At 36.3% G+C, this 18,218-nt stretch overlaps 1 protein-coding gene across 4 annotated transcripts in view; it reads left to right on the top strand.

Moving 5' to 3' along the window:
* Nucleotides 1-18,218, top strand: part of PCCA (propionyl CoA carboxylase, alpha polypeptide) — a 461,774-nt gene that overhangs the window by 150,377 nt on the left and 293,179 nt on the right. For all 4 annotated transcript variants that reach the window (XM_011993783.1, XM_011993782.1, XM_011993781.1 and 1 more), the window contains one exon: nucleotides 16,465-16,543. In XM_011993783.1, the coding sequence (XP_011849173.1) occupies nucleotides 16,465-16,543 (79 nt within the window). The remainder of the gene's footprint in view (nucleotides 1-16,464; nucleotides 16,544-18,218) is intronic.

Here is an 18,218-nt window from a genome sequence, read left to right as displayed (position 1 = left end):
ACTTTTGTCTTTTGCAGGGACTATGGCAATAGTTTCTTTACTTCATTTCTTAAATACTTCACATAGCTGACAGAGAGATATTTAAACTCTTTAAAGAACAAAGACACATTTCATCTCATCCCAGCCCATTTCTGCTTTAAATTCTGTAATGACTCCTTTGAACTTAGATAAAAATCACAATTCTTTACTCTGACTACTATCCCCATATAATTTGACACTTGCTTTTCTCTCCAGTCTTATTGTATACTACTCCCTTCTTTGCCTACCGTACTTCACTCACATTGGCTTACTTGAACACAGCAAATTTCAGGGCCTTAGGGTAAGTTTTTTTTTTTTTTTTCTTTTGCAGGGTGAAGGGGGATGGCAGGACCTAGCAGACGCTTACTGATATCTTCACATAAATAGCTCCTTGCAGTCTTTCATATCTTAGCCTAAGTATCATGTCTTCAAGAGAAGATGCTCTAATACTGTCACCTAGTCATTCTCTGTCTTGTAACTATTTTCTAAATTTCTACATAGTATTCATGACTTGCAGATTTTTTTTAATTCATTAACTTTTCCCCAAATATTTTATTTTGAAAAATTTGAATCATACGGCATTTGGAAAGAATTGTTACAATTTATACCTGTATACCCAACACCAAGATCCCACTATTAGCCTTTTTCTAGATTTGCTTTACCACTCATCTGTTCATATACTAATCCATTTGATTTTTGTAGCATTTCAGAGTAAATTGCACAACCAGTATATGTCACATTAAATACTTTGACATATGTGTTATTAATTGAATTCAGTATTTGTATACAGTTTTGTTATTTTGATGCCAAATTTGCACACAATATAATGTGAACAAATCTTAAGTCTGTATTTATTGATTTTGACATATGCATATATATGTAACTTGGAACCCCACCAAGATGCTGAACATACTGTTTCCCTGGAGAGTTCCCTCATGATCCTTCCAAGTCAGTTCTCACCTACCCTCTGGCCCTGGAGGTAATTTGTTCAGATTTTTATACTAAAGATTAGATTTTGAAAAAGATAAATTTTTAATACTGTACAATTCAACCTTTAAAAATGCACAATTCGGTGATTTTTGTTGTATTTACAAGGTTGTGTAACTGTAATCACTATATCTAATTTCAGAGCATCTTCATTACTCCCCAAAGAAACTCTGTACTTATTAGTATTTACTTCTTACTTTCTTTCTATCTAGTCCTTGACAACCGTTAATTTACTTTGTGTCTTTTTGGATTTACTTATTCTGGGGATATTTTATATAAATAGAATCACAACATATGAACTTTTGTGTCTGGTTTCTTTCACACAGAATAGTGTTTTTAAGGTTCATCCATGTTCTACCATTTATCCCTTTTTATGGTTGGATAATTTTCTGTTACATGTACATGCCACATTTTGTTTGTTTTTTAGAGACAGGGTCTCGCTCTTTTGCCCAGGATGGAGTGCAGTGGTGTGATCCCAGCTCACTGCAGCTTCGATCTCCTGGGCTTTAGTAATCCTCCTGCCTTACCCTCCTGAGTAGCTAGGACTACAGGTGTGTGCCACCATGCCTGATTAATTTTTGTATTTTTTTGTAGAGATGGATTTTCACCATGTTGCCTGGGCTGATCTTGAATTCCTGGGCTCAAGTGATCCACCCACATTGGCCTCCCAGAGTGCTGGAATTATAGGCATGAGCCACTGCACCTGGCCTTATCTACTTATTAATCTATCGATGGACATTTGGTTATTTTTACCTTTTGGCTATTGTAAATGGTACTGCTATGAACATTTCCATCCACGTATTTGTTTGTATACCTGTTTTCAATTAATTTGGGTATATTCTTAGAAGTGAAATTGCTGGATTATGTGGTAATTCTATGTGTAACTTTTGGAGATACTAGCAAATTATTTTCCATGGTGGCTGTCCCATTTTACATTTCTACCAAGAATGTATAAGGGTTTCAGTCTTTTAATATCCTTGCCAACCCTTGTTATTTTCTTTCTTTTATAATGAAAACTATTGCCATCTTAGTGTGTGTGTACAGTAATATCTTACTGTGGCAGAGGGAAGAATGGATTGAAAAAATGTGACCCAACTATATGCTGTCTATAAGAAACTCACTTTAGATGCAGAGACACAAATAGGTTGAAAGTGAAAGGATGGAAAAAGATATCCCATGCAAATAGTAACCAAAAGAGAGCTGGTGTGGCATACTAATGTCAGACAAAATAAACTTTTAAGTCCAAAACTGTTATAAGAGACAAAGAAGGACATTTTATATTGATTAACAATTATGAATGTGTATGTACCAGAAAACATATTCCTAAAATACTTAAGATAAACATTGACAGAATTGAAGGAAGAAACAGAGTAATTCTACAATAATAGTTGGAGACTTTAATAGCACACTATAAGTAATGGATACAACATCTGGAGAGATCAGTAAGGGAGGGAATAGAGGACTTGAACAGCACTATATAATAATTAGACCTTATGGATATATAATGACCATTCTACCCGATAACAATATAATGCGCATTTTTCTCAAATAACTATTAAAAGAGGAAAGGAAAGATGATTGAGTTAAAGTAATTGTTAAAGGAAAAGAAAATGTAATAACAGGAGCAATAGCTCATAAAGTATTACCCATATCTCACAATGTTCCCAAGAATTAGTTTGATGTAGAAATATTTTTCCCCACATGTACTGATTTATATTGATGGATTGCTCTTTTCTTAAAATAGTATAGGATTCTCTGCAATACATAAATTTTATTTTTCTTTGCAAATGATTGCTTTATATTAATTTGATTACTACTTTAGAGTAAAATTTTCATTGTTGTTGTGGTTGTTTTTTGAGATAGAGTCTCATTCTGTTGCCCAGGCTGGAGGGCAGTGGCGTGATCTCAGCTCACTGCAACCTCTGCCTCCCGGGTTCAAGCGATTCACCTGCCTTAGCCCCCCAATAGCTGGGACTACAGGCATGGACCACCACGCCTGGCTAATTTTTGTATTTTTAATAGATAACAGGTTTCACCATGTTGGCCAGACTAGTCTGTAACTCCTGATCTCAAGTAATCCCCCTGCCTTGGTCTCCCAAAGTGCTGGAATTACAGGTGTGAGCCATCGCATCTGGCTGGTTACTATTTTGTAGTAAAATTCACCATGAGTTAGTTTTCTTTGTATTTCTATTACTTAATGCTTGTTACAGTGTATATATTCAGCAAGTGGTTATTTGGTGAATGAATCAAAATGAAATATGTATACATATGTATAGAAATGAATTAAGCAATCACATATTTTAAAGTTCTTTTGTAATATTTATAGACCAGAATTTGGCTATAATTTTCTCCCTTTTCCCCCTTAATCTTCAGTTTTATAATAGAGATACCTGGGAAAAAGAAGAAATATTAAGCAAAACATTATAAACTTTCAGCAAATAGATAATTGAAACAACATGATCTAGGATTATTCAAATAAATTGTGTATATACTTGTTAATGACTACTAGTCATCAATTCTTGTAGGCCGTCCTTGTGTTCATTAGGTTGGACTAATAGAGATTTATAGGAATCTAAGATTCAAATATATGAAAGTCTTTTACTGAACTTTATTGCCTTTACACTAACCTGTTCCCATGACATCTTATGTTCTTTGAAAGTTTGGCTCTCCCGTTTGACTTATTTTACTATTAGTCTTCTGACGGCCTCTGCTCTGTCTCTGCTTAGTGTGTGGGGGCTATGGTAGTCCTTTCTTTTCTGCCCTGGCTGTTTGCCTTTGCCTATTCTTCTCATCTTCCATTTGGCATAATGTAACATTTTTAAAAAAAAGTTGCTTGTGTTGCTTATATACAACCAATTGTTCATACTTAAGAGGGATAAAATATGTGGCTAAGTCGGAAATCTTTTTATTTTGTCTATTTCATGCAACTTAGAAAAATTTTCACATGTTGTATATGACTCTGGAGTTAAGGTTATATGGAAGAAACCTTTGCAAAAACATTACAATTTATACCTTCTTCACGATCTTACATCTTGTTAATTTATTTGTCAATTTGGTCTTCAGGAGAAGACATTTAATATTTAAGGAGATTGAATAACAAACGCCTAAGGAAAAGTTATGGTAAAGAAAATGGCATTAGAGTAATCTTTGTGAAATCCATTAAATAATGAGATGTTTATTTTACTGTTTTCCTATTATTGAAGTGATGTGGTCATTTGAGATTAAAATGATATTCCCTGGGAGAGAGGAACATGTGTTCTGTGGCTTTTTTTCTTCTTTCCTTTCCAGTGGGTGCTTATATTTTCTTTTATTATTCCAACATGCACATTTGGGTTTAAGCATAATTTTACAAGTTCTTTTTCTGTCTTTTACTGTTAAATTTGCTGTTTCTGCCTCTTTTTATTTCTCTCAGTCCTTCATCTTCTTTCTCTTGTTTTATTGTTAGTCATTTGTGTATACCATTTTTTTCCTTTTTCTATTACTCTCTGGGAAAAGGCTGTGCATAACATTCAGGCAGTAATGTGGAAACACATTGTAATGTGAAAAAAAATTCCTTTTTTTGTTTGGAAACTTCCTGTGTGTGAAGCGTTTTGCTGTAATCTGTGCACTGAAATGCACTGATTTCCAATCCCTGGAGCAGAGTTAGGGATCTAGTGTTTTTATTTGCCTAAGTAGAGAGAAATAATAGGCAGGCATAATCAGTTTTGTTTTTATCTGCCAAAGAAATAGTGTCATAAAATAGTGTCATGTATTGGTTTGTTTCGTGTATAATACATCTTGATTATATCTTTATAGGTACTGAATATTGATTCAGTCTTATTTAAATGTTTATGTAGTTATTTGTATATATGTGTATGACAAACTGAGGAAAGGCTGTGTGTGTGTGTGTGTGTGTGTGTGCAGTAGTAGTAGAGATGTGGATAAATCATAGACTCCAACATATATATGTTCACTAGTTACTGGATAATTACAGACCCCAAATAGTATTGACACAAATGAGCATTACCTCAGTCTGAGGTGTGCCAACTCGAATGATACTCCAAAACTAAATTGATAATGATGAAACTAAATGTAACTATTTTGTGACTTAAAGATAGCAATAAAATCAGTGGAAAATTATGATCAAATGAGAAATGAGTAATGAATTGATAGTAGGGTGTATTTCCCCAATTTGCTTGAACTTAAACTGTCTCCTTGTTTGTATCTACAGCAGGAATTTTTCAGTGTAGTCAACACGTGGTGCATGGCAGCTAAATTTCCCAGTAGATTCTGAACTGGATTCCTTGGAAAACTGTAGTAATATGCTAATTTAATTAGAGTTTGTGGAGTTGTCATTAGTTCACCAGAGCTCGACTATACCACATTTTCATTGCCCCTCCCCTGTGACTCTAAACAACACAGATTTAGTTTTTCTTCATTCTTTATGTTCATTTCTCAGGTTGTAGGGTGGGAAGGAGGTGTTTGGGTCTGTGCTGTCCTTATTCAGTGGCTAAGGCTGATGGAGTTTCCACTATCTGCAATGTCATAGATCATATAGAAAAGCCTCAATTTCGATAATCATCAATAAGATATTCTTCATGACGAGGTGTTTACTATTATATCTCATTGTGTGATTTTGAAATTTGCAGATTATCACCATCATCTCCTAAATATTTCTTGAATTTATCTACTTCTCTGCATTTCTGGTGCTATTCTCTTTGTTTAAGGTAGTGTCATCCCTTGCCTACATCACTGTAATAGGCTTTCCAAATGTACTCCTTTTATCATAGCTTGCAATCCCTTGGAGGTAGACTTTGGAAGGTTATGGGGGGAAATACTTTTGGGACCAGTACCTGAGGGGGAATGAAGGAAACTGAGCCAAGGGAAAAGTTGAATTGATTCTTTCTCAACAAAGGCATCAGCTAATAATTTAGAGAACTGTGAATATTTATTGGTCTTTCATAGTTGTTCCAAGTTCGGGCAAGAGGATTCAGCCATTATACACCTGTATCAACTAACTAGTGGGTGTGGGCTGCCCCTAGGAAGGGGCATGACCTTAGGCAGAAAGCTGAGGACAGATCAGCTGTTGGTTGACAATACTTCCAACAGTTGGGGCAATGTCCTAAACTAGGGATCTGGGCAGAGAACTGTACTTAATAACTCTGACATATATTTTTCATGATTGTTCATTTCTAAGTATTTTCAGATTTCTGCTACGATTTTGACTCATATGTTATTTGGTGATGTATTTTAATTCTCTAATTTTTTGAGGTAGAGTCTTGCTCTGTCATTCAGGCTGGAGTGCGGTGGTGTGATCATGGCTTACTGTAGCCTCGACCTCCTAGGCTCAAGCGATCCTCCCCTCTCAGCCACTGGAGTCGCTGGGACTACAGGCACAAGCCACCACTCCTGGCTAATTTTTGTTGTTGTTGCTGTTTCTGTATTTTTTGTAGAGACAGGGTTTTGCCATGTTGCCCAGGCTGGTCCCGAATTCCTGGGCTCTACTGATCCTCCTGCTTTGGCCTCCCAAAGTACTAGATTTACAAGTGTGAGCCACCATGCCAAAGCCTAGTGATGTATTTCTAAATAACCGAAAATAAATTAGTTTTTTGTATTATTATTGATTTCTAACTTAATTGCTTTGTGGTCAGAGAGTATCATCTTTTTCATTTAAAAATCTTTCAGAATTGATGAAAATTGCTTTATGGCCAAGGAATAAGTCACTCTGAATATATATTCTGTATGTTCCTGAAAGAATTTATATTCTCAGATTCTTATATGCAATGTCTTATAGATAACTCAAGAGGTCAAACCTACCTATTAGGATATTCAAAACTTCTAGTGAGGTTTTTTCTTTTTCTTTTTTTTTTGTTTAAAGACAACGGAGTCTCACTCTGTCGCCCAGGCTAGAGTGCAATGGTGCAATCTTGGCTCACTGCAACCTCTGCCTCCTGGGTTCAAGTGATTCTCCTGTCTCAGCCTCCTGAGTAGCTGGGATTATAGGCACCCACTACCACGCCCGGCCAATTTTTGTAGTTTAGTAGAGATGGGGTTTCACCATGTTGGCCAGGCTGGTCTTGAATTGCTGACCTCAGGTGATCTGCCCACCTCGGCCTCGCAAAGTGCTGAGATTACAGGCATAAGCCCCTGTGCCCGGCCTGAGTGTTTTTTTTTTTTTTTTTTTTTGAGACAGAGTTTTGCTCTGTCGCCTAGGCTGGAGTGCAGTGTCATGATCTGGGCTCACTACAAGCTCCGCCTCCTGAGTTCACACCATTCTGTTGCCCCAGCCTCCCAAGTAGCTGGGACTACAGGTGCCTGTCACCATGCCCAGCTAATTTTTTGCATTTTCAGTAGAGATGGGGTTTCATCATGTTAGCTAGGATGGTCTTGATCTCCTGACCCCGTCATCCACCTGCCTCTGCCTCCCAAAGTGTCGGGGTTATAAGCATGAGCGACCGCACCCGGCCTTTTTTTTTTTTTTTTTTTTTTTGAGACAAAGTCTTGCTCTGTCACCTAGGCTGGAGTGCATTGGCACGATCTCGGCTCACTGCAACCTCTGCCTCCTGGGTTCAAGCAATTCTCCTGCCTCAGCCTCCTGAGTAGCTATGACTACAGGTGCCTGCCACCACACCTGGCTAATTTTTTTGTATTTTTAGTAGAGATGAGGTTTCACCATGTTTGGCTAGGTCTCAAACTCCTAACCTTAAGTAATCCGCTCGCCTCGGCCTCCCAGAGTACTGGGATTACAGGCATGAGTCACCACATCGAGCCTTCTTATGACGTTTTTGGATATTTGATGGACCTATATTTGAAAAAGTGGATTTTCCAATTTTTCATTGCTTGTTAGGTTTTGTCCCTGTTTAGATAATAGGTACATTACAGTGTATCGTGTTTCCTTAGCTATCAAAACATAATGACTAATTTTTTTGTTTTCAAGTCTAATTAGGATATTAATATTCCTAAACAAGCTTATTTTTGTTTTATCCTTGTATCATTCTTTATCTTTTTTATCTGCCAGTGAACTGTTGTTTTAGGTGTGTCTTTTATAAGTGCACATCTAAATTTGGACTGGATTTTTATTTTATTGTTTTTCTATTCAGCCTGCTGGAGCTTGTCTTTTAGCTGGAGAGTTTAGTCCATTCATATTTATTGTATTTAAAATTATATTTTGATTTATTTATGTATTCTACTTTTTGGGGGGGTTGTTTGTTCCATTGTTTGGATTCTGTTTTCTTTCTTGGCTTCTTTTTGATGATGACTTAAAAAAAAAGTCTCTTGTTCTTATTTTATTTTCCCTTCCCATTCCCCCCTCTACTATGTTGGAAATTTTATACTCTATTTCTATTGTTTCAGTGTTTGCTATAGAAGTTTCAACTTGGAGACATTCCTTCAGGTGTCCATCTTTGGCAACATTTAGTGTTGTCAGTGTTTTGGATTTTAGTCATTCTAATAGGTGCATAGTAGTATATCATAGTTTCAGTTTACAATTCCCTCATGACATATAATATTGAGCATCTTTTCATACTATTATTTGCCATCTGTGTTTCTTTTTTATTGAGATGTCTGTTCAAATCTTTTGTTCGTTTTTCAGTTGGGTGATTTGTTTTCTTGTTGTTGAGTTTTAAGAGCTCTGTATCTTTTGGATACAAGTTCTTTCTTAGGTATGGGTTTTGTAAATATTTTCTCCCAGTTTAGAACTTGTGTCTTAATTTTTTTTTTTTTTTGAGATGGAGTCTCACTCTTGTTGCACAGGCTGGAGTGCAGTGGCGTGAACTCTACTCACTGCAACCTCCGCCTCCCAGGTTCAAGTGATCCTCCTGCCTCAGCCTCCTGAGTAGCTGGGATTATAGGCACCTGCCACCACACACGTTTCTTTTAGTAGAGACAGGGTTTTGCCATGTTGGCCAGACTGGTCTTGAACTGACCTCAGTTGATCTGCCTACCTCAGCCTCCCAAAGTGCTGGGATTACAGGCATCAGCCACTGCACCTGACCATGTCTGTATTCTTTCAAGAATGTTATTTGGACTGCAGAAGTTTTTATTTTAATGAAGCTAAATGTGTCAGTTTTTAATGGTTTGTGCTTTTGGTGTTATATGTAAAAACTTGTTGCTAAACCAAAGTCACCTAGATTTTCTTCTATTTTTCTCTATAAATTTTGTAGTTCTGCAATGTATATTTAGGTCTGAGATCCATTTTGAGTTAATTTTTGTGAAAGATATAGGATTGTGGCAAGATTAATTTTCTTGCATAATGAATATCCAGTTATTCCAGTACCCTTTGTTTGGAAAGAGTATCTCCGTTTAATTACCATTGCTTCTTTGTCATAGTTCAGTTGACTGTATTTGTGTGGGTCTATTTCTGGGCTCTTGAGTAATTTGTCTGTTTTAGACAATACCATACTGTCTTGATGTCTGTAGCTTTATAGTAAGTCTTGAAGTTGGGTAGTGTTAATCTTTTGAATTTGTTCTTTTTCTTCAATATTGTGATGTCTATTCTGCGTCTTTTCCTTTCCATATAAACTTTAGAATCAGTTTGTTGATATCTACAAAATAACTTGCTAGGACTTTGATTTTAATTGTGTTCAGCCTATAGATCATATTGAGGAGGATTGATATCTTAACAATACTCAGTCTTCCTATCCATGTACATTGATTATCTGTACATTTAGATTTTCATCCATTTCTTTCATCAGAGTTTTGTAGTTTTCCTCATAGATACACTGTACATATTTTAAGATTCATGCCTATTTTATTTCTTTAGCGCTAATATAAATGGCATTGTTTTAATTTCAAATTCCAGTTGTTCACTGCTGGTATATAGGAATGTGATCATCTTTTGTATATTAATTTGGGTTACCTTTCTATAATTGCTTATTAGTTCCAAGAATTTTGTTGTTGCTGCTGATTTTTTTGGAATTCTGTCATAGACAGTCATATTATTCACTGGTGAAGACAGTTCTATTTATTCCTTCCCAGTCTGTTTACTCTTTATTTCCTTTTTGTTGACATACTTCATGAGCTTGAATCTGCAGTCAGATGTTGAATAAGAGTTGTCAGAGAGGACGTTCTTGTATTGTTCCTGATTTTTGGGAGAAAGCATCCAGTTTCTTGTCATTAAGTGTGATGTTAGCTGTAGGCTTTTTGTGTATATTCTTTATCAGGTACAAGAAATTTCTCTTTATTCCTAGTTTGCTGAACTCAGTGATTGTTGATTTTTGTTAAATGCGTTTTCTACATCTATTCATATGATCATATGATTTTTCTTCTTTAGCCTGTTAATGTGATGGATTACATTAACTGATTTTTAGATATTGAATCAGCTTTGCGTACTAGGACTGAATCCCGTTTGGTCATGGTATATAATTCTTTTTATATAATATTGGACTTTTTAGTCATTTTAATATCTAAAAACTAAACTTCACAATTTTTGTTTTTTTCTTATCTCCTCATGTTTATTTTTTTCTCTAAATCACTTTACCCATTTGTAATAGCTGTAACTTATAATGATATTTGTAACAACTGTTTTAAGAGTCTGCATTTCTGGGTTTATTTCTGTCAGCTATTTTCCTTCTGATATGTATCACATTTTGTGTCTTCACCTGTCTCTTAATTGTTGGTTGGATTCTAGACATTGTAAATGTTATATTATGTGTTTGGATTTTGTTACCTTTATTTAAAAGATATTGATGTTTAGTCTAGTAGGAACATTAATTTTGTTTAGGTTAAGGCCTTTTAGGCTTTAAAAAAGTTTTCTTAGGGCAAGTCTAACATAGCCCTTTCTGGTGTTCTGATTAGACAAGTTTATATTATGCTGTCTGTCTACCTGCCACACTTCCTATCCTTTGGTTCATAATTTCTATTTCATTATACATCTATGATTTTTTTATAGTATAATGTAAACCCATGAGAGATGTAGGCAGGAGAGAGATATGATAGTATATATACCTTAAGAAAATTTCACTGACCGCTATGTGACTTGGATGGGGGCAAATGTAGGGAGTTCTGCTAGTAGGCCAGTGCAAGAGTCCTGGACTGCTGGTTTGTGTAAGTATTACGATTAAGTATTATGATAACTGAGATAAAGAAAAGTGAATAGATTTGATCTTTTTAAATAAATAATTTATAAGAGTTTTGTACCATCCAGCAGTTGTACTCTTTTGCATAGATACAGGAAACTCATATGCAAAGTTCCAGACAAGTACAAAAATATTCAAAGGACCATTGTTATATAACTAGAACAGGATAGAGTCTGAATATCCATTCACAGTGGAATGCATAATGCTGCAGTATGTTCATAGGTGAAATAGATTACAGCAGTAAAAATAATGACTTACAGCTGCTCAGATTATTAACTAATACATTTACTTAGTAACTGTTACTTTGCATGTTATTCTTTAGGCAGTTTCAGCCACTGCAGAAACAACAAAGAAGACAGGCAAAGATCTTTGTCTTTATGTTTTTTTAATCATCGTGCAGTGAACAATGTAGATATTGATTAAAGCAGGAATCATTAATGTTCATTTTTAATAATGGGTGAAAATTGTTTGGATATAGGATCATCGCAGTTTCCAAGTATCAATGTCAGATTATTTGCTAAGAAAAAAATGGCGTACTTTCTGTGAGAAAATTTAATGGATGCCATCTTAAGTAATCAAACTTTATCAGTTTGGGATAAATTGACTTTTTATTTTACTTTTGATGTGATGGAAGAACTCGAGGATACAATATCAACTATCTTGTATTTAAGATTTCTTAAAAATCTTGAATTTAATGAGTGAATAATCAGGTATATTCAAATTGTGGAATATTCTATCAAACAGCCACCCTAGATTCTTAAAAAATACCATAGTCATGAAGAGCACCCCCCACCACCAGCACAAAACAACAAACACAAACCCACACCTTCCCTTCTAGGGAGGCTGAGGGGATCCAAAAGGCAAGTGAACTGTAGGAGCATAAAGAAACGAAACAAAGCAACGCGTACTATTTGATTTCTATGTAATTCTCATGTGCAGCTTTCATCTGGGGATTTCTTTCCTTTCTGTCCGAGTTCCTTCTTGAAGTGGGGGGGTCTTTTCTCTTCTGAGGTCCTATAACCCATATCAGGACCTATTCTGTCCATCTAGAGGACTGTTCTACTTCCTGAAATATCTTCTGTTTTCTTTTTACCTTGGACTTTTCTTTGAGGAAACAAAGGCCTTGCTGTTAATTGTAGGTGTTTTGTGATTGGTTTTAAAGAAGACCCCCACTCCCCATCATATCTTCTCTTTGATCCATGAGAGATTTCTGATTAGTACCGCTATATTAGGAATAAGACATTTCCTAAGAAATACTTTTCTTTTCCCTTCTTTTTATTTTTCCTTTCCCATAAGTATAGTCTATGAAATTTTAATTCAAGAAGTTAGGGTGAGAAAACCACGTAAGATTCTTTATTATACGGCTTGCCCCTGTTGCATCGATAGGACGTCACTTTATCAGTTTTTAAGTTACCAGGTTGTGCTATCATGTGTGGCATGGATTTTGCTTGAAAAGTAAGGTTATTTATCATGTCTTGAGTAGGTAAACATGACATTATCAGTTGGTCAAAAAAGATAATTCTTTTTAACCCGGAATCCATAACTAAATGGAAGATCTCCTAAGCGCCTAGAATCTTCCTTCATTCATCCCCTTATCTTCCACATCCAAACTGTCGCTAACTCTAGTCTTTGTCTTTCTCTCTATCTCTGTTGCTAGCTGGACTGCTGCAAAGGCTTCCTCATCAGCTCCTTGTTTCTACCTTTGCTGTTTCACACTTCATTCATTGCACAGCAGCCAAAGTGATCTTTTAAAATGCTGTATTAGGTACTTCCCTTTCCTGTATCACACCTTCCAACTTGTTCCTTCTGTCTAGACTCATCCCCCCTCATTGATTTTCAGAGTGCTCTCTCTATCTCGTCATTAGGTTCTCAGTTTAAATACCAGTTTTCTCAGAGAAGCATTTTCTTTCTTTTTTTTTTTTTTTTTGAGACGGAGTCTCGCTCTGTCACCCAGGCTGGAGTGCAGTGGCTGGATCTCAGCTCACTGCAAGCTCCGCCTCCCAGGTTTATGCCATTCTCCTGCCTCAGCCTCCGGAGTAGCTGGGACTACAGGCGCCCGCCAAGTCACCCGGCTAGTTTTTTTAATATTTTTTAGTAGAGACGGGGTTTCACCGTGTTAGCCAGGATGGTCTCGATCTCCTGACCTCGTGATCCGCCCGTCTGGGCCTCCCAAAGTGCTGGGATTACAGGCTTGAGCCACCGCGCCTGGCCTTAGAGAAGCATTTTCAAAGAGCAGTAACCCTATCACTCAGTTACATTTATTCCCTCCGTGTTGTTTTATTGTAGCAGTCATCACTATCTTACATTGTACATAAGACATACATGCACTTATTATTTATATTAATATATGTACATACATACATACATAAATACTGCAGCCTTGACTTCCTGGACCCAAGCGTTCCCTCCAGCTCAGCCTCCCAAGTAGCCGGAATTAGAGGTGTGAGCCACTCCACCTGAGTCCCGCATATATTTAGATGCGTGTATGTTTGTGTATCATTGTCTGCTAGATAGCAGGAAGTTTTCTGAACTGCTGGTCTTCGTAGCCTGCAGAGAGCCAGATAAGCCTGATAGTGTATATTCAGTAAACATTTTTTAAGCTGTGAATACAAATTTGATAGTAGAGTTAGAAAGAAGACTGCTTGCTTTGTGGTAGAAAGTAAGATACACTGGTAGCTGGGAGGTGAGGGACCCAGAGAAGATATCTTCTCCTGCACTTAAACGTGCCCTTGAAAACTGAGTCCAGAAAGTGGGAATGGAAACTTTGTAGTACTTTGCTAACCTAAGTTTCTGTATTTTCTCATATAGTACTTAGTAAATTTCTTTTTGGAAGTGTTAGTGCCTCTTTTATTGTGCAGAAGGGAATAAGGAGTGGAGACTATCTCTGTGTTGGAGGTGCAGTGTCAGTAGGGGAGTCGCTTCTGTGTCTGGGGTGAGATAAGGTAGTAGCAGTAAGCATCCAATGGGAGGACCTGGAAGGTGAGGAAAAACTTGGGAAGAGCACTAGAGCTTGATTTTTGTTTTTTTTAAAGCAATCTCTTCTACTAGGACATTCACCTCCTTTTAAGGAGGTGTATTAGTCTGTTCTCACACTGCTAATACATACCCGAGACTGGGTAGTGTATAAAGAAAAAGAGGTTTAATGGGCTCACAGTTCCACATGGCTGGGGAGGCCTTCACAAATTCACAAGTCAAAATTCAGAAATCACTGTGTAGTCCAGGGTCCACAGTAAATGACTAAAATAAGATTAGTAACTGGAACCAGAAAAACTGCAAATTTCCTAATCCTCAGAGGGAACTGAATGTAGTGGAGATGTGGGCTATCTCTCAGCTCTAGTGGTTTCCTGTTACATGGATAAATGGTTTGTGATGATACATTGATAAAATATTATTTTGAGAGGATGGGGGTAAGGATCTATTAAGTTGTTGTAAACAGGATTTTGCAGGTATACCAGTTTCAAATTTTTAGATTGGGCCTTTTCACTCCCCTAAAACAGGCTAATTCTTCTCTACTGATTTCATTCTGATTATTTTATGCTTATTATTGTGAATGAGACAAATACCATTCTTGCCACTCTCATGCAGGATTAAAACTCATGCATAATCTCGTGCAGAATCAAGAATCAAAGCGTGCACAATCTTCCATACTTTGTACCCATCTATGTTTTCTATTGTGTTTTCTTTCCCCTACCATCCTGCAGATAACTCTGTACTTCAACTGAATTGTTTTATTCATTCCTTAAACTTGTCCTATAATCTCCACCTCTGTTTTCCCCACTATTCCTGCCTGAAATGTTCAAGTCCTGCTCATTCTTCTTAGCATGATTTATATAGCCCTTTCTTTGTTTTCTTTTTTTGGAAATGGAGTCTCGCTCTGTCGCCAGGCTGGAGTGCAATGGCGCAATCTTGGCTCACTGCAATCTCTGCCTCCCAGGTTTGAGCGATTCTCCTGCCTCAGCCTCCTGAGTAACTGGGACTACAGATGCACACCACCACACCCAGCTAAGTTTTGTATTTTTAGTAGAGATGGGGTTTCACCATGTTAGCCAGGATGGTCTTAATCTCCTGATCTCGTGATTCGCCCGCCTCAGCCTCTCAAAGTGCTGGGATTACAGACATGAGCCACTGTGTCCAGCCTAGATGGCCCTTCTGATAATACACTTTTCTTAATTATTTTTCTGTCTACTCTCTATGATCCTTTCTGTTTTGAATAGCCAGTGATAGAATTATTTGGGTCCTTTGCCTCTCTCTTCCTGGATTCGAAGGCTCCCAATGTAAGAGCATATTATCTTTCTTCTCAGTGCACTGAACATTGTTTCAAAAATACCAGCCCATATAAACATCATGAACATATAAAAATTTTAAATTAAATTAATTGTAAAACACTTAGGAAGCAGGTGCCATTTTAACTAAGTTGAAGTTAAGAGTGATGTTTTGTGGTTTGGGGTTCAAAAGGTCTGTGACATTTGGCTTTTGCTTCCCTTTGCCTCTAAGGGTCCTATAGCTTGAGTTGAGTGCTGTTAGAGCATCACAGGCCAGGAAGGATCGATAAGGCTCACTGAGCTCTTTTTTCTTTAGAAAAGATCATAAACAAATGGTCCCAAACATAGGAGTATCTCTACCTTGTTTTTAGAAAACATCTAAAGGGGACGTTTACACTTTTCTTGATAAATCGTTATAAATGACTCTTGCTGTCAAAAATTTTACTGTATAATAACTAAATACTTAATCATGTAACTGATGACAATTTTATGAGTTTAAAACTTTAGCTGGAAGTGTCCTTTGTTTTGACCTTTGTATTTTCATAACACCCTGTTGAATGTATGGAACAGTGGAATAGCTTCTCCATTGATACCAGTGAGCCCTGGAGCTTCTGCACCAGCCCATAGTATCATAGCCATGTTTGGATTTTCCCCAATACCATCATGTCAGTTCTTGCTGATAAAAGCTGTAGGGGTTCTCTGTGACTCTTCAGATGAAAATACCTGAAGTACTTGAAAATCGCCATTTTTGAAAAAAGGGAATTTAGTTTGTTATGCATGCACACCTCAGTTTTGGACATGTTTGTTGGTGCTATGTAAGTTGCTTCTTATCTCTTTGGTTACTTAATACTGTACTTCTGTTTTTGGACTCCACTGTTAATTTATGTATGTTTTCTTAGCTTTTATTACTGGGGAAAATGTTATGTTTGTTGGTACAAGTACCCTTTTTTCTTTTATAGTGGTCACACTCTCATTTTTTAAATACATTATTACATTGGTATTATTTTCCTGACTCTAAAGAAAGGAACTTTTAAATAAATTAATTATTGTCTTCTGCGTTATTGAACATGTGGTCAGTTGTCATGTTCATACATCCCTATGATCAAAGTCTGAACTTCTGTCTAATTCTTCCCTGCTGTTAGGCTACCCTGTCATGATCAAGGCCTCAGCAGGTGGTGGTGGGAAAGGCATGCGCATCGCTTGGGATGATGAAGAGACCAGGTGAGAGGCTGTCCAAAATATACTTTTGATGAAAACTGCAGTTACTAGAGTTTTATTAGACTGACAGGTAAACAGATACCAAAAGCATAATGGAGTAATTATAGTAACCATCTAATTTTTACACTTTTGAATGGAAAAAAGATTGAAATTATGTGGAAACCTTCCTTATTTATATTTTGATGATGATTATCTTATTATAGAAAGGGTTTTACTATTTTAAACATTAACAAAGGATTTTCTTTTTGTTTTTACAGTATATTTTTAAAAATTGCAGTCATGATTCTATTTTCTGGGCAGAAATTACTAAGATTTGGCTATATAATTCTAAATGTCATCTAAAGATTTAAACCAACTATATTTAAAAGCAGTTATAATTTCACTGAGACTTAATGTATTACCTCAGTATGTACTTGCTTTCCTTTGCTAGTGCATAAAAGTAGTGAATTACCTTGATAATTTTAGAGTGTGAAATATATTCTTTTTCCTTGAGTTTGAAATTACTGTGTCCTTTATATGGAATGCACTCTTACTGTAATTTAGAATACTTTTTATGACCCAGTCTCAGAAGTTACACAGGTTTCCCTCCAGTGAACACAGCTTCTACTCAGATTCAAGGGGAGGGGACTGAGTCTCCATGTCTTCATGAGAGAGTGGGCGAGATTCTTAGAAGAGCACGTGGAATGGGAGACACTGTTGTGGCCATCTTTGGAAAAGGCAATCTGCCACAGCCCATTTTGTGGGAAAGAATGGTATCATAAAGAAGTCGAACACAATGGTTTTGCAAGAAATGTGTATTTTGTGGACTTCAAATTTTTTTCTCATTGTTTTTCTATTTTGCACAGTACTTACATAGCAATTTCACTGAATGCTTAGTGCTTATTTTTCATTATTCATCTTAGGATCTCAGGTTTCTTATTAGTCATTTCCCCAGGGCTACTGTTAGTAATATACTCTTTTATGGTGCAGATTACTCTTTATAGTTTCCTAGAAGTGAGGTTTGCTGTGCTGCTGTTGATTTATAAATTTTAATTTAAGAGCTTAATATTTTGAGAAATCACCATATCCATTCATATATTAGGCATCATTGTGTAAATAATTTAGCTCTTTCTTGGCGAATAAATAGCACATTGATTCAAAATATGTTTATAAAATTAATAAAAATCCATGAATAATTTTCTACTTAAAATATTACTCTCTTCAACTTGAGAAATAAACTATCTCAGAAAACTTGAGATCCACACAGGCGTGACTATTAGATTTAATAGTACAAGCTCCTCATTTTAAAAAGTTGCTTTATATCCCTTATTTATTTTGGAAAGTCAAAACTACCTGAAAAGGGAAAGAACAGTACTGCAAACATGCCTGTGCTTGTCTTTTGGAGCCACTAACCGTGAACACCATGCCACAACTTATCCACCCCTTCTTTTCCTCTCTCCCTCTGGAGAAAGTAATTGGTTTTTACATAATCCACAAAGACTTTATTTTTCAGGTACAAAGGAAAATTTAGTGCTTAATTGCTTTATTCCTTTATCCTAAGGGCTGTCTTTTTCTTGTAACATCTTTCCTATTTTTTTTTTGCGGGGTTGGGGGAAAGTAGCATCTATGACTTGTCTTAGAATCTGTAGGACATCTGAAAGATTTTTTAAAAACTGTAATTTTTTTTTTTTTTTTTTTT

The sequence above is a fragment of the Mandrillus leucophaeus genome, unplaced genomic scaffold, assembly GCF_000951045.1.
Source record: "Mandrillus leucophaeus isolate KB7577 unplaced genomic scaffold, Mleu.le_1.0 Scaffold434, whole genome shotgun sequence".
Lineage (NCBI taxonomy): Eukaryota > Metazoa > Chordata > Mammalia > Primates > Cercopithecidae > Mandrillus > Mandrillus leucophaeus.
This window is presented reverse-complemented; position numbering and strand designations above follow the sequence as displayed.